General features: G+C 41.2%; 1 protein-coding gene across 1 annotated transcript; it reads right to left on the bottom strand.

Annotated features, from left to right (window-relative positions):
- Positions 1-220: 220 nt before the first annotated feature.
- On the bottom strand, positions 221-15,731 carry lrrn3b (leucine rich repeat neuronal 3b). Its single transcript, XM_030149452.1, has 2 exons — positions 15,349-15,731; positions 221-4,783 (listed from the first exon to the last, which is right to left on the bottom strand). Exon 2 carries the CDS (start codon positions 4,331-4,333, stop codon positions 2,204-2,206), a length of 2,130 nt encoding a protein of 709 aa, XP_030005312.1. The 5' UTR covers positions 4,334-4,783; positions 15,349-15,731; the 3' UTR covers positions 221-2,203.
- Between the last annotated feature and the right edge of the window lie 168 nt (positions 15,732-15,899).

The following is a 15,899-nucleotide window of genomic DNA, read 5'->3' as shown; positions in this document are numbered from 1 at the left end:
TTCACACATGCAGACTGAAGAATATGCTGATACTCCACTGAGTAAGAAAAGATTGCCTAATAAAGTGCTGAAGTGTGTATATTTAGATGTATTTTTGTTGTTTACATTTGTACCAGAGTTATTTTTGGTATATTTTATGCATGTGTTTCCCCTGTGTCAATTGGTGACCTTGGACTATCAGCCAATTTGCATTTATCAATGTGATTTTTTTTTTTCCTGCTTTGTGCATATGTGCATTTAAGCTCCACCATGGCTGTTTGTGCATTTGTATTCATGCCTATATTTGCAGTGAGACAGACTCAGCGTGACCTGAGCATTACCTGAGGAGAACGCCACATCATATTTTAACTCCCTTTGTCTTTGACAGATGGCTTGGCTCTAAAAGCCTCTGTCCATGGTGCTGAAGGCTGGTCTGATGTATGAGCGTCAGACCCTGTTTGATAAATCCACCATGTCACTCTCCTTCTGACAACCATTCATCTTGCTTGGCTTTCTCATGTGAAATGTTCTGTGTGCTGGATAATTCACTAAGACAAATAAAATGTGAGTCTAAAGCTCACTCTGCTCTCTCTCACCCTGTGTGACTTTACTGTACTGTACTTTATCTCTTTGTCGTGGGGACGTTGTGTCCCTGTCTAAGTACAAGCAGCAGCTGTAGCATAGTGACTGTGGCTATATTCAGACCAGCTGAAGGACGAACATGTTCTTAATGAGGCGGCTAATGAGTTCTTTTTTGTTGCTGTGTTTTTTTTTCCTCCCTCTCTCTTTTCTTCCCAGGGTGAGGACAACCATTCAATCATTCATCTGAAGTCTCTTGACTTTTCCCCTGTGAACGGTTTACTTGTTCTGTACCAGTTATTCACTCTCAATATTTTTGTCCCGTATTTAAAAGTAAACAGACAGATACAAGTCCCACATTTCACATGGCTCACATTTGGATGACAACACATAGAAAAACAACATGTTATGGTATGACAAACATAAAAAAAAAAAACAAGAGAAAAAGTACTCACTTGTTTGTAAAAGAAACAATGACATTTATTTTTTCTTAGCACTTTTCTTAATTAGTCTGTTGTGCCCATTGATCACATATAATACAGTAAATATAAAAATGGCTTTTTAACTTTACACCCAAAGCAACAACGAAATGTTTTCTTAAAATATGTATGCTAAAAATACTGAGAAAGTATTTCACTAAAATTACCGGAGAATAGCTTGTGATTCTGCAATGATGGCATGGCCTTGTTTTGCTGTGTCTGACAAATTTCTTCAGTTTCTTCTCTGTTTACCTCATGTAGTTCTTGTTGTAGGCACTTACCAGGGCATAACAGACCAGTTCTTGAGGAGATAGTGTGTCAGTCACCTCAGCTTTAATTGACCTGTTATATTTGTTTCTGTCCAACACATCCACATTATTTCCAAGTCACTGGTGCAATGAGAACTACACAGCATAAACAGCCATTTGGCAAATGTCCTCTCTAGATACCCTTTCTGGAGCTGAATTTCATTAAGCTTAATCAAAAGTAGTCTGCTGCTTGCCTTAATTTAAAACCCATTTAAGCGGTTCTGATACAGAGGATTTGTCATTACATCAACATAATAGAATATATAACAATATTTCCATGAAAAATCAAGAACCCATCTTTAAATAGAAAAACGGGGTATATTTCATCAAAAGGCGTACACCATAGTCACTGTTATTTGTCTACTCTACTAAATCTCCCTTCCCATAATAGACAGGTGTTATTACTGTATCTCTAACTCGTCTATGGATGTTTGACAAAGCACAGACGGTATTGCTTGGGACCACACGGACAGTTCCACAACTCTGAACACATTTAACAGTCAATTACAAGAGAGTTGACCATCAACATCATCTTCACTTTCTGTTCTCTGCCTGCATTTCTGTGTGAATGGTACTGAAACATAACTTTTTGCAATAAATGCCCCTTCCTGATGATGTTAGCTTGGTTTGATGAAACGGTTACAAAGCCACCACTTCAGCTAGAGTTGAAACTGGGAGAGCACGTTGTCTATTTTAAAATGTTCAATCCCAGTCCGGTAATAGTTTTGCCAGTGTATCTGAGCCAAGGGACCAGCGATGGGTATGCCTTTGAAGCAGTACTAGAGATTTGTCCACCCATACCCATGGCCTTGTCCATTTAGTGTAGTTGCTGTGTGTTCATCTACAAAGATGGACTTCTTAAAAGGCATTGTCAGATACATTAATGACTGTGGCTTTTACTTCCACTCCACTTGGCAGTCCCTTACCAGAAACCCACAGCTTTGTAAAGAAAGGAGAGTGCGTACCGATAGCTTCCACTGGTGTCAGCATAGCTTTGGAGTCGCATTTCCTAATATGCCCATATAGGTGGTGATTCCTCAGAGACACATAAATAAGCAAGCAGGCCACTGAAATCATAGCCAAAAGCACACCGAAGATGGTGATTACTGCTGCATCCCATTTTTCTATGTCCTTGACTGCCAGTTCTAATCCCTTCGTGGTGACATTAACACATTTGGTGTCATGGTTATAGTGGATGCTGCGGACTTCCACGCAGACTTTGTACTGCGTGGCGGTGCTGAGATGGGTGAGGTTGTAGGCTTTAACGTCAGATGGAACCCTGGTGGTAAATGCCGTAGTTGGATGGGTGGGCTTGGCCATAGTGTACCATTTAATATTAGGAGCTAGCGTGCCAGGGCCAGCCTTCCAAGACACCAAGATCGAATTTGTCCCCACTGACTTGACTGTAACATTTAGAGATCCGTTTGCAGATTGTGGGAAATATCCATTCACCTCTACTGAAACAGTTTTAAGATCGGCTCCAACCAGATTATGGGCAACACAAGTGTAAAGACCGGCTTCTTTTTCTGTTACATCGTAGATGTCAAAAGTTCCCTCTGGGTGCATGTAGAACTTGTCAGACACAGTATTAGGCAAGACTCTGATACCAGAAGGGGTGATCCAGTAGATATCTGGCTCTGGTTCAGCAAAAGCCCGGCAATGGAGTGACACCGAGCTTCCATTCTGTGCTTTAATATGCCCGGGCATACTTTCAGGAGAGATGAGTGGCAGACAAATCTCCATCATCTCCCTGAAGTGCACCTGTCGGACATGTTGGCCCTCATACTCTGGTGGCTCGACACAGTACAAAGAATCAGGCTCCATGAACCTAATGTTGGTCTTGTTCATGTTCATCCAGCGGACTACGCAGTCACACCGGATTGGGTTGCTGTGCATGCTAACCTCTCTGAGATTTGGGAGAGACTCAACAGTAATCCTGTGGAGGGCACTGAGTGCATTGCCATTCAGCATTAACGTTTCAAGTCGTGGTAGTTTGTAGAAAGCATTAGGATGGATGTAGGAGAGTTTGGGATTGTTGGTGGCTTCTATTTTAGTCAGCTCAGGGAGGTTATTGAGAGCAAAGCTGTCGATTGAAACTAGCTCTGGCATGCTATTAATTCCCAGCTCTTTCAGATGAAGCATGTCCACAAAGTCCCCTCTCTGTATCCTTGCAATTGGGTTTTTATTAAGATCCAAGAACTTGAGATTTTTTGCATTTCGCAGCGCAGAATGAGGCACCTCCGGGAAGATGTTGTCATAGAAAGAAATACTTTCCAAGTTGTCAAGACCAGCCAAAGCATCATCGGGAAGCTGTGACAGATTCATTCTGGTGAGAACAAGACTGCGGAGATTACTGAGAGGTTTGAAATTCATATTATCAACGGAAAGGACCGGATTCTCACCAATCATCAGGATCTCCAGGTTTGGCATGGGTTCGAACCACTCTCTGTTAATGGACATCAGCTTGTTAGAATTGAGATGGAGCCGCACAAGGTTGGTCAGACCCTGGAAAGCCATCGGAGAAATGGAGGAAATAAGGTTGTGATTCATGTAAAGCTCCTGAAGGTTAGCCAACTCCACCAGACATCGTTCCGGCAACTCTCGTATCAAATTCTCCTCCATATGAAGGGAGAGCAGCTGAGGAAGTTTTCCCAGGTGAACGTCGCTGATAGAGGGTACGTTGTTTTGTGATAAATCAATCTCTGTTATGTTGGTCAAGTAATCCAGTGGCTTGTCAATCTTTACCACATTGTTTGTTTGCAATAGTAGCACTTGTGTCCCCACTGGTAATTTTTCCGGGAGACTAAAGAGTCCCAGGTCATTACAGTCAACTGTCTGTGCCTCCATGTACACCGAACTAGGAGAAAACCAGGGTCTAATCTCACACACGCAGAGCTTCGGGCAATCAGACCTATCCTCAGTGGCCACAACAAAAGAGGCCATGGCCAAGCCGATAAAGAGACGATCCACAAAAGACGCGTCCTTCATATTGCACCGTTTCCCTCCAGTAAGAAATTGGTCCTTGTAAATTAAGTGGTCTGGGCTGTTAACTTTACAAATAATGAATCATTTGTTATATCTGAAGAGGCGATTGACTCACCGCCCCTGCCACAACCAGCTGCAGCAGAGCTCCCTACAGGCTTTTTTTTTTTTTTTCCCCCTTGCTATGTCGACGCCCTTGGATGTAATGACCAATCACTCAATGTTGCCAGTGGGTGTCAGGGTTCAGGGCCAAGGCTGTGTTGTCAGGCAAACCCAAAAAGGTGGGAGGAGGGATAAAGGGGGAAAAAAATAATGGTATGGTATTATACCACAGTGCACTTATCGTGAGCACATTTTATCAGTATCCATGAAAAAATCAGTTCTTTCTTTAAAGATGGATGTCCTCATAGATTGTCATTACTAGCTTCCAAAGTCCACAACCCACTCCATTCTTGTCTGTAAAAGAAAAACAAGACAGAGAGAGAAAGAAGCAATGTGAGTATTACATGATAGTAATGATGGTCAGGGAATGTCATATGAGAAGCATTTGGACATATTGACATTTGTTATAGGCACACTGATGCATGTTGACATTTATTCTCGCTCTATTCAAGACTCAAAACCATGGATTTATATCTACTTGACCTTCTAAACTTAATTCTGTAGTCTTACTGTGTGGTAGTGCAATATGGCATTCAATCCTGATGTTAGCAGTGTGAGTCTATTATTGGTTAAACAGAAGGCTTTAAGGAGATTCTTAAATGGCACACATCCGAGGGCTTAAGTATTCACCTTTAGGGTAAGCTACTTTAAGACACTGCAATATGCCAGTCACTATAGCAACGGGTCAACAAGCATCCTGAGACTGTAAGATATAATAAGGCATTAGGCTGTACATGCAAACTAAGCATTTGATCCAGATGCAATTTGCACCTGTTTGTGCACTACAGCAACCAGCAGCTATGAAAATGTAAATGGATGAATCTGTCAACGGAATTAACCTTTGTGCAATTAACTACCTTTCACATTAAAAGGATTTTATATTCCCTTAAAAATTCAGATTTACAGTTCCATTAAGATATACACAAATAGTGGCACATATATCATCTGAAAAGGCCTAAAAATGTACACGGGACATGTATAGGCCTAATAATGATTGTATAGTTTTATGTACACACTGATAAGTCATTAAATTCAAGCCAGTAAAATGAGAAAATCACAGATGTCATCAGTGAAATTGTGAAAAATGACATTTACAGATCCTTGTTAAGTATGACATCAGCATTTTAACAAAACTGTGGGAATTAATACAAAAAATGACACTTGTATTTTGGTTTTAGTGGCATAAATAAAGAAAACATTTACTCTTCAGAGGTACAGAATATTAGTTCTTTTCAGTAAATTACAGGCAGTGCTATATGAATGCAGACACCATGACAAACTATGAGCGTATTTAAAAGCCTATTTAAGGGAAGGATTTTGATAATGAGCAATTGCGGCATCACATTAGTTTTCATACTTTGTGTTATGATGACTATGTACTACATAAAGTGAAAAAAAAAAAAAATCATTTTAATTTTACAGGAAGTGTAACCACAGAGTAAAATCAGTAATATGATTGGATTTATACGTAAAAGCTCATACACTTAAATACAAACATAAAGGACTAATGATCAAATGTTCTTTTTTATGTAATGACTTTTTTTTTTTATTCTAAAAGGTTTTCTGAATCTTTTTTCACTGGTAAAATAATTGGAATCTCTGCATAAATGATTTTATGTGGCTTATAGTTAACCGAAGCGCTACACATGCCCATGAATGCGAGTCAGACACATCTTTTTTTATACTCTCTTTTCCACTGTATTATTAGTGCCCCACTGTTTCCTTGCTATGGCAGAGACTTGAGAGTTGAAGTGTACCATGTAATTTGTTGTATGTAACTGTGTGTTACAGACCAGATGGGTTTGAGGGTGCTTGTGATATTTTGGGCTCAGTAGAGTATACACACCACATCATGGGAAAGTCAAGAGAGACAGGATGAAATGGAAAGAATCAAGAGTAGAAGTGTGACAGTGGCTAGAAAGTGAAAACAAGAAAAGAGAAATGGTTTCATTTCATCACCCTTACTGTTTCCACACTTCAGTGGCCACAGGGGAGATGGGGAAAAAAGTTAAATAAATAAATAAATAAATAAATACTTCTGAAGACAGCAGAAACGCTGCAGTTTGCCCCACTGGCTGAGCCAAACCAGGGGTTCATTCCTCAACCTCTGCTCCAGCACCGGCTACAGTCTGGTTTGCAGGGGGTGAAGAGGGAGACAGACATGGAGCTGGTGGAAGGAGGGAGAGAAACGACGGGGTATTATTTTTCAAAAGCACCTGGCACTTTAATAAGCTGCAACACCCAGAGCATTCTGATAAACAGGGTTTAGCCTGTGTCCCGCAGCACTGGCTCTTCAATGTGGGTTGTGCAGTTGATCTGTACTCCAGCCACAATCTGTGAGTCAGTCGTTTGTGTTTCACCTCTGCTCGCTTTTTTTCATCCAGTAATCTAAAGTACCAGCAGACTGATGTACTTGGGTTAATGGTTATTTCTTAGCTTTATCACTCACCTCTACAGGTTGGTCTTTTCTGTCTCTCCTGTTTTGCTTTGTATTTTGTTTTTACCAATAACGTTAATTGTGTCAGCAAGGGCATTGTTGGACCTATAGTACCCATTTTCTGATCAATATTTTCTATTAGATGGTTTGCAACATAAAAAAAAGAAGTCTGTAAACGGACAGCATTGGTGTGGAATAAGAAACAGACCTGCCCTATTTTCACAATGCTTTAAATCAAGTATTACTTCATTGGGTTTTTGGCAAGGCATAATGATAGATGCAGAGAGGACATCCCGGACAGAGAAATAGGGACAGATTGAGCCAGAGGATTCATTACTCTGTTTAGTTTAATGTTAATGTTCACATTTATGAAAGGCACGGTGGGATTAGGGAGGCTTTACAGGACAAATTGCAAGATGGTGTGGCAGGCAAATACAACATATTTCATTGCTAATTAATAAGGATAAAATTCTCTAAATATTAATCCAACATTTGGTACATGAGGCTACAGCTTTTGGTCCAGTTGTGGCCAATAATGTTGTGTCCAAAGTAAGACTCCTTCAGTGGAAAAAAAAAAGGCATAGAAATGCTAGTTTTGCAGTCATTATTTTAGAGTAAAACCACATTCATAACATATACAATGGAAATACATTTCAATACAGAGTTTTGATCTGAGCTAAAAACCAAATAAATTTCTGAAAATGTGTTTTGAATGAGCTTTAAATTGGATAAATACTAAATTAAATAATATTAAAAATATTAAAGTCTAATTCATTCCGTATTCATGTAGTTTTTAACACAGCAAGGTTATTTAATGGAAAAAAAGTCCCTCATTAAAAAAATGCCATCCATAATTTAACAGTAAAGCTCTGTCCTTGTCAGTAACTTTCATGAACTAATCTCATGCATTTAAACATAAATGTTTCCTTCAATGATCATTATTAATGCTCTGAGAGAAAGCCCAGATTAAAAGTTAAAAGTTTTTTTTTAACATTGTGCTGTAGATAATTCTATGTAAATGAGACTCGTGGATGTCAGCTGAAGTCTTACTGAAAGGCTGTTGAAAGAAAACTGGAGTCATTTGTAAGGAGATGCTGACTAAATTGGAGGTGGCATCTTGTGTGACAATGTGTCTGATCTGGCAAATGTACTGAGACTTAAAGCATGCTTACTGCCCGAGCAGAATAGTGTCGAGTCAATGACATAGTTACATAATAAAACATTTTGGACTAAAGACAGTTGTGGAAAGAAGGTTATGGTGTGAATATGAACAATGTATGCTATTCAGTACACCTAGTCAAAATGTTGATTAGTAAAACTGAAAAGCTTTCAGTAAGCATGCATTAAAAATGCTTCTGTGACTGCAGATACTGGGCTTGTTAAGTGTATTTCATTACACTTTGTTATAAGGTTAAAACACTGTGGCATACTTACAGTACATACTACCACCAAACTATATCACATTAAGTGAGCTATCCTAATCATCCACAGGCCGTTAAACAGGTAAATTGGTATTGTACCACTGCATTATGTGAAGCTCAGTGAGGAGCCAGTCTATATTCCACGGGCCTTGAACTGTGACTGCTGTGACTATGGAGTCCACACACCACTTGTATTAACCTATTAGTAAGAGGTCCACTCAAGCAATGGAGCCACACCACCCACTGCACCCGCTGAGCTACATACACCTAATTGAGGTGGAGAGAGAGGGAGGGGGAGAAAGAAGAGGGGAGCTCTGCTGAACAGGAACATGTCATAGTGTCAGTGCTGGTGTATTAACCTTTGCTATCCCCAAGAATGCTGTTATTGCAGGTGAGGATAACCTTAGTAATGCCACGGGGCAGAGGAATTAGCCAGACCAATCAATTGTAAGCAAGTGAATATATCACATTGTGCGTGGCAATAAGTGCTTTTGGTGATGCAACTTGTTTGACAAAGAAAAATGTGGTTAATATTCTAGGGGCAAATAGAACTGAAAGATGGATGTTTGTAATCTCTGCCTGGAAAACCTTTTGGAAGTGTTCAGTAAAAAGGTATGTAATCAACAGCTGGTAATATAAACTCAGGAGTTGAAATGGAATCTCCTGTAGCCTAATGTCTAACCACACAAACACATTAGGCTTAAGGCTTGACATTTGTTCAGGCAGCCAATGAAAGGCTGTTATAGGTCAAACTAAGGTGTTCACTCATGGAGCTAACACGAGTTCCCCGGTGTCAGACCAAAAGGGGGTTTGGGAGGGAGATCATTCAGGCAGTGGTCTCCAAGCACCTTGATTACAGTAGCAGACTGACGGTCTCACCCGTGGGTTTTTCACTTTCTCTGGTGTTAATCCTGGCTGTGAACATTACAGCAAACAATCTCCGGGTGCCGGGCTCATTCCTGGACAGCTCCAACAGACTGAAATGAACCTAGATTTGGGTATATAGGTAACGACTGAATCCAACCAAATGTCAGCTTTATTTCGTTTCTCTTTTTTTTTCTTGGCATTTTAAAAATATTTTAATGGGAGTGCCATTGCATCACCATTAAAAATTTGAAAATTGGGAGCTCCTGTGTCTGTATGTTTATTGACATATACTAAGTTTTTCAGAAATGACTTTGTCATTGCATCACCATTAAAATCTGACATGTCTTTAGTCCTTGTCAGTAGACATTTCTCACTTAATTAGCATGACATTTGACATTACAGAAAACCCTGGAATTTCCCCTCATTAAAATGTTGCACATTTATGCTTTACTATTATTGTTGACAGGTAATAAAAAAAAATATCATAACTTTCTTTTTTTAATACTATGGGTTTTTACGTAGGCATATACTGTATATTAAATAGATTTTGTTACTTAGGTGGCAAAAAGGTACAATATAGAGACAATTTTCTTTTATCTGGCATCGGTGCTAAAGTAACCATGAGATGCCTAAATTTGGATCAGGCTACATTTAAGAAGTTCAACCACTGTCAAGGTGAAAAGCTTTTCCATTCAGATCTTGGCAACGCCTCACACTTCTGTTCCCTCTGGGCCACCTCCATTATACTAACACTGTGGCTGTTCTGGACAGTAATAGCACAAATATAGTTTGATTAGAGACCAGTGAGATATGACCACTTTAAATTAATGAGTGTGCACAGTAGGGGCAGGAAGCTTTGGTCCTGGTGGCTCTCTGATACTAATTCAGGCAGGCCTAAGTCAAGTCATCCAGGCAGCCAAACATCTGGGCAGAAATGTTTGTTTTATGCTGTTTATTGAAATGAGTTATAAATCCCGGTCTGGCCTCACAGGGTCTGGGCCGGGTTTACTGGAGCAGACATGATTGCTTTGTCAAAGGTTGGGTTCTCATTGATAGCCTGTGTAGTGACAGGTTGACCTCCAATTCCATTTGTTACACAAAACATAAGTAATAGCAAATGTAAAGGAGAAAATCTGTCACATCTGAGCTGTGGAGGAAGTCTGAATGTAGGCTTTTGTGGAGAACATATTGGGCCCTTGGGGAGATTATTATGAGGTGCGGACAGTTTAAGTGGTAACAAGGCAGTATTGCATCTGCTGAGAGGTAGACATTACACTAGCAGTGGTAAAAGTGGGTGGAAGATATAAAGGTCAGACGTAAGTGGAAAGTAGGGCGCAGTCGAATTGCCTCCTCTTTCATGAGAATAGCTTGTGTATTGTAGAAACGGTTCGCTGGGAATTTTAAACTACTGGTAATAAGGCTGTCATCTTTGTGTACCCCCCTGTTCTCTCATGCTCTTCCTGTTTGTTCTCCACTTCAGTTTTTCTCAGGATATTCATGTCCCATTGCTTCTCTTGTTATTGCCCAAATTGCCTTCTTGGTACTTGGGCCCCCTGCTGCCGTCATATCTTTGTGGGAACCTGTGTGACCATCGGTGCTTGATTAGCACTAATGTCTACCACATGCACTTCTTTTTTATCCATTTCAGTGGCATTACAGCTGTGACAACTTATCGCATTCATCCTCTGTCTTTGTCCACCACAAGCGCAATCAGAGCACATCACATGAGGACCAGATGGAGCTTTTTTTTAATGTTTCACCCTGTTAGTTAGCTGTGGTTTTATAATACACTGTAACATATGTTAAAAGTTGCATTGTATAAAGTTATATTTGACCTTCTGACATGATTCAATTCAAGCATTAATTGCTTCTTCTTCTTCTTCTTCATATACTTTTTTACAGACACCAGGATTTACATTTACATAAGACGAATTATTGTTAGCTGCTCACAACAGCTTATAAAGTAATGTTTCCAGTCAAAGCAACAGAAAATGAGTAAACTGCATGAAGGTCTTTCCTGTAGACACTAGAATTGTAGGTGACATGTAATGCAGCTGTGATGCGACCAAGATCTGGACCCCTAGACATTCTGGGTAAGCCCCTTAGTGAGCGGTTGCCTCTGGAAGGCTTTACTTTCCCTCCCCCTGCCTTTCACCTCATTGATTTACTATTATACTTTCTTCAAGGTAAGGGAGAGTCCATTAAAGGGACCCTTCTGTGCGCCCATGCATAATGAGCCTCCTGTATATGTGTGCACATGTGCATGTACATGTGGGAGGGGATGGAAACCTTTCCCCTTACATCTGCACTTGTATGGCCATGAATCAGTAGCAAGTGAACGCTTAATGTAAAATCAATGTTCCAAATTAACCACAGGACCCCCATCTCTGTTTTCAGCCCTTTTCTGGACAAGACATGCCCTTGGGCTGAGTGAGGATGAACACACATGCGGCACTATTGAACTCAGGCACACCCACCTGCACTCATGCACATACACACATGCATACAATACAGCAGATGCAAAAGTAAACCGAAAGATATGGGAATTTGCAAACGCATGCATGCACACGCAATTTAGCAGACAGTGTCCTCACAGAGCGTGTAAAAACAAACACGTACTAGCTCATTCACATAATGCATGCGTAACACACCACACAGTGAAAGAGCACAGCTAGGTCCCCTTGTCTAATTCGCATAGTGCTGCATCTATTAAAATTAAGCCAAGGTATCCAGCTTAAGGCTGCCGCTGATAAGGTCAAAGGCGTAGCGAACATTCCAACACTCATTTCTCCCCCAACATAATCGCACTCACTCTTGACAAAAATCTGCATAATGTACCATGTATAGCTGCTAGCCAGAATGAAAGAGGGAGGTGTGAGGAGGGGGACGGGCAGGGGGAATGGAGCCAGCGGCATATCCCTCAAAGTCAGAGCCAAATTGAATCTGCAGGTGCAAATGTGGCATGCGCGCTGCCTCTAAGATGCGCAGCTATCTATATTTATATGAATAATATATGGCTGGTCAAAGGGCCACAAGCCTGCAGGGAATAAGTTCCTACGGTAGACGGAATCAATCATTATATGCCACTGAAATGCATTTATCGCTGGATTGGACCTCTCCATTATGATTTCATGGGGTTTGATATGGATTTCTCTTTCTGTTTTCACTCTCTCCTACTGTTCCTAAGACAGATGAATAGATGTAACACTTTCAAATGACACAGTGGCTTTGTGTCTGTTCAGAGGCTGATTTGGAGATGCAGATTTGTATATCTGTGCTGTGTACATACATCAGAACTACATATATACGACGCATATGTTTGTACATGCATGTGATTTTCAAGCATCAGTCGGTGCAGCTTCCTCACTACAGGACACTAGTCTACACAGAGGCTATATATACCTGTCTGAATGTTAAAAAACAAAATATATAGACAGCAGAGCAGTGGCCCTTAGATGTCCTCGTCCCCATCTCTGCTCATGGTTAAAACTAAAATCGTCACATGTACTGATCATGTCCAGCTCTTATGTGAATCTGCAGATTAGCAGATGAATTGCTGCTAGCACCTTGATTTTTTTTTTTTTTTTTGTATAATGTGACACAAAAAAGCCAAAAACCAATCCTATGTCCTTTTTCAATGTCAGACTCCATTTTTAATATAGTGCCTGACATTTAAATTTTTTTTCCCTTCACCTTCTCTTAAACTTGTGAGATTTCAGTATTGCTGAAACACTCAGCATTAGCTGCTCTGTACATGTACGAGCTAAATACATGAAATGCAAATGAAAAATTAAATGTCATTGCATACAAAGGAACTGTCACATCCCATCTTGACCTTTGATATGGACTGAAAACACCGAAATGTCATGGTTGCTCCCACCAAAGCATGTTTTTATCCTCATGTTTTCTCTCTCCTTTTTTTTTTTCTCCTCTCATCATTTATTTCACCTAATTTGGGTCTGATATAGTAGAAGTCCACTCGATTAAAAAAAACAACAACAACAGGCTCATTCCTTGTGCCCTCTGTGCTTATTCCATTTTAATGGGTGCCTGTGTTTGTTTGGGAACAGGATGCTATCAGAGAGCTTATGCTTGGCTGCACAGACTGATCCCCTGCAGCCGCCTTGTGAATATGTTTACATGCATTTCACTCAGGAGCCTCAACACATCCTTGGGCATCTTGTTACCATTATTATCGAAAATGGATGAAAATCTGGAGATTAATTTGATTTTGATTATGCACTTTAGAGCCTCCTAAAGTCACGTTGACGCTGAACCAATAGTAGTGTTTGGCACCCACACATCATCTCACCTCCCTGGCACCTGCCGTCCCTACCTATAGAGAAATTAATTTGGAACACCCACACTGTGCTGCCTGTCGAGCTTTTCAAGCCTCTACAAGGCCACTGTACACACAATACCTAGTATCATTCCACCTCCTCCCTGTTTTTTTTTCTTTACCGTTTCATGTGTAGATCAATAGGCAATCCGCAAAGCCACTCACTTTAAGTGTATGACTTGTTGTAGATATGTAATATTGATTTGCTTTGAACAAATGTGCCCCAAATTAATGAAGACACTGCTGTACTTTCTTTTTTTTTTTTTTTAACACAATGAGGGGGGAAATACAGTGTAGCTCCACTGTTGTGAAATGACTCTGTATTCTAATTTGAGCTGTAAAACCTGCTCTGGACTATAAATGTTAAACACACACCTGATAGTATTCGATGTAGACTGGCAAATACTTCCAAGATTTCAAGGATCACTTGTGAAAAGCAGTTTGTTGAATATTACAATACAAGCTCGGCCGTGGCTCTATCAGCAGGTAGTCAAATTATTCAAATGGAGTCTGGAACAATAGTGTGTGGGCTGAGATGTCTCAGCGTGGCATGGTGTCGGATGCAAAGTCTGGTATGATAGCTCTTAGGTCTCATGTGGCATTTGACTGTGTTTTTTTCCGTATGGCACAGCTGCTTTTGGTGAGTCATTTCGCACTGTGGAGGCCAAAATATATTGTCTCCATCAGCGGGAACAAGCCCATGGACACACACACACACACACACACACACACACACACACACACACACTCCTGCAAATACAAAACAGGTCTGTACAAAGGATTACAGCCATTGGATTCACTGGCCCCATGGTGCAAATCACATTTGTCATTACTGCTTATTATCTGTTTATCTGGCTTTGAAATATTCATGAGTAATTCGTCTGCTGGATGACACATTTTAGACAGAGAGGAGAGGGTGTGAAAGGAAGAGAGACACAGCCTCAGAGAAATGGAAGGAAGGATGAGGGAGAGAGACGCCCCAATGCAGTTGAGAGCTGTGGATGTTCAGATGTTCCGGTGTGTGGGTGTACGGGCAGAGGCAGGAGGAGCGGCTGAACACACTGGAACATGCCTCAGTGTTTGTGGTCAGTACACCAAAGCCCTGGACGCACAGTGTCGACATGGCGCATCAGAAGAGTGCGTGATGGTGTTATTTCAGAGAGAAAACCTGTGTACTTTCACCTGTGTGTGTCAGAAGAGACTGTGTTTGCAACAGGAAGGTTTATCGGAGAGCAGAGGGAAGGAAGGAGAGTGACTGATGAGGAGGAAGAAGAAGAGGAGGAGGAGGAGAGAGAGAGAGAGAGAGAGAGAGGAGGGGGGGGGGTGACCACCATTCTGTGGATTTCTTGGAGACGTGTCTGGTGTGCGCACACTAAGCAGGACCCGGGGACATAAAACTGTCAGTCCATCAGTCCACGCAAACGCCCGACACGAATTGACTAAATGAATTTGTCCTTTCTTCCTGAACTCGCTCCGTCGTAAATTCGCTCTGGTTCAGGCGCATCCTGCATAGTTGCGCAAAAGCGCGTCTCGTCGTCAAGTGCGGGTTCGAGGCCAGTCTTAAGCACAATTATTCTGCAATATTATCCGTCCTCATACTCGAGTTATGGATATGTCGGATGTGAAAACGACACTTTATTGTAATCACAAGACTGTGTCCATCAAACATTCCTGAACCACAGAAATGTAGGCGTTTTTCATTAAGTTGGAAAATGCGTTGCGCTGACTAAACCTTATAAAAACGGTGGATCAGGTGAATAGAAACATGTTTCAAGAGTACAGAGACTAAACTTACCCGATTTGACCGTGGTATCCGACGAAGCCGTCTGTGTTTCCAATATTCCTATCAAGTGCGTCGCTCCAATGACGAGACAGAGAGAGAGAGAGAACCAGCGCGCAACATAAAGCCCGTCAACAATGTGTGGTCTTCTTATTTTTACGCAGTTGATAAGAAATCAGTTCTAGGTTTTCTTCCACAGCAAAACATAAAATGTGTGCACGAAGGTAAAGAAAATGTGCCAAGTCCAAAAGCAGAGTAAGGTTGGTGAGAGTATGAGGAGAGCTTCATGTGTTCCCTGTGCCCTTCCCTTCCTTCCTTCCCTTCTTCACAGCGGCTGTTAAGGGCGCATCTCTCCCCTCGATCAAGTGTCAGGCGGACCACATAGATGCGCCGCCGTCTCCTCAGCAGTCATTAATATCAGAACAAACCCCGTCTCTCCGGAGAACAGCCAATAGCGGGAGAGAAGCGGGCGAGGTGGTCGCAGCATCCCTGCTCTGATTGGTCGAGGTGAGCTGTCAGTCATATCACAGAAGCCTGCTCCATCTATGTGCTCTTCTGTTGGAGGT

This window comes from Sphaeramia orbicularis, chromosome 12 (genome assembly GCF_902148855.1).
Source record: "Sphaeramia orbicularis chromosome 12, fSphaOr1.1, whole genome shotgun sequence".
In the NCBI taxonomy this organism is placed as follows: domain Eukaryota; kingdom Metazoa; phylum Chordata; class Actinopteri; order Kurtiformes; family Apogonidae; genus Sphaeramia; species Sphaeramia orbicularis.
Note: the sequence above shows the minus strand (reverse complement) of the source record. Positions and strands in the feature narration are given on the sequence as shown.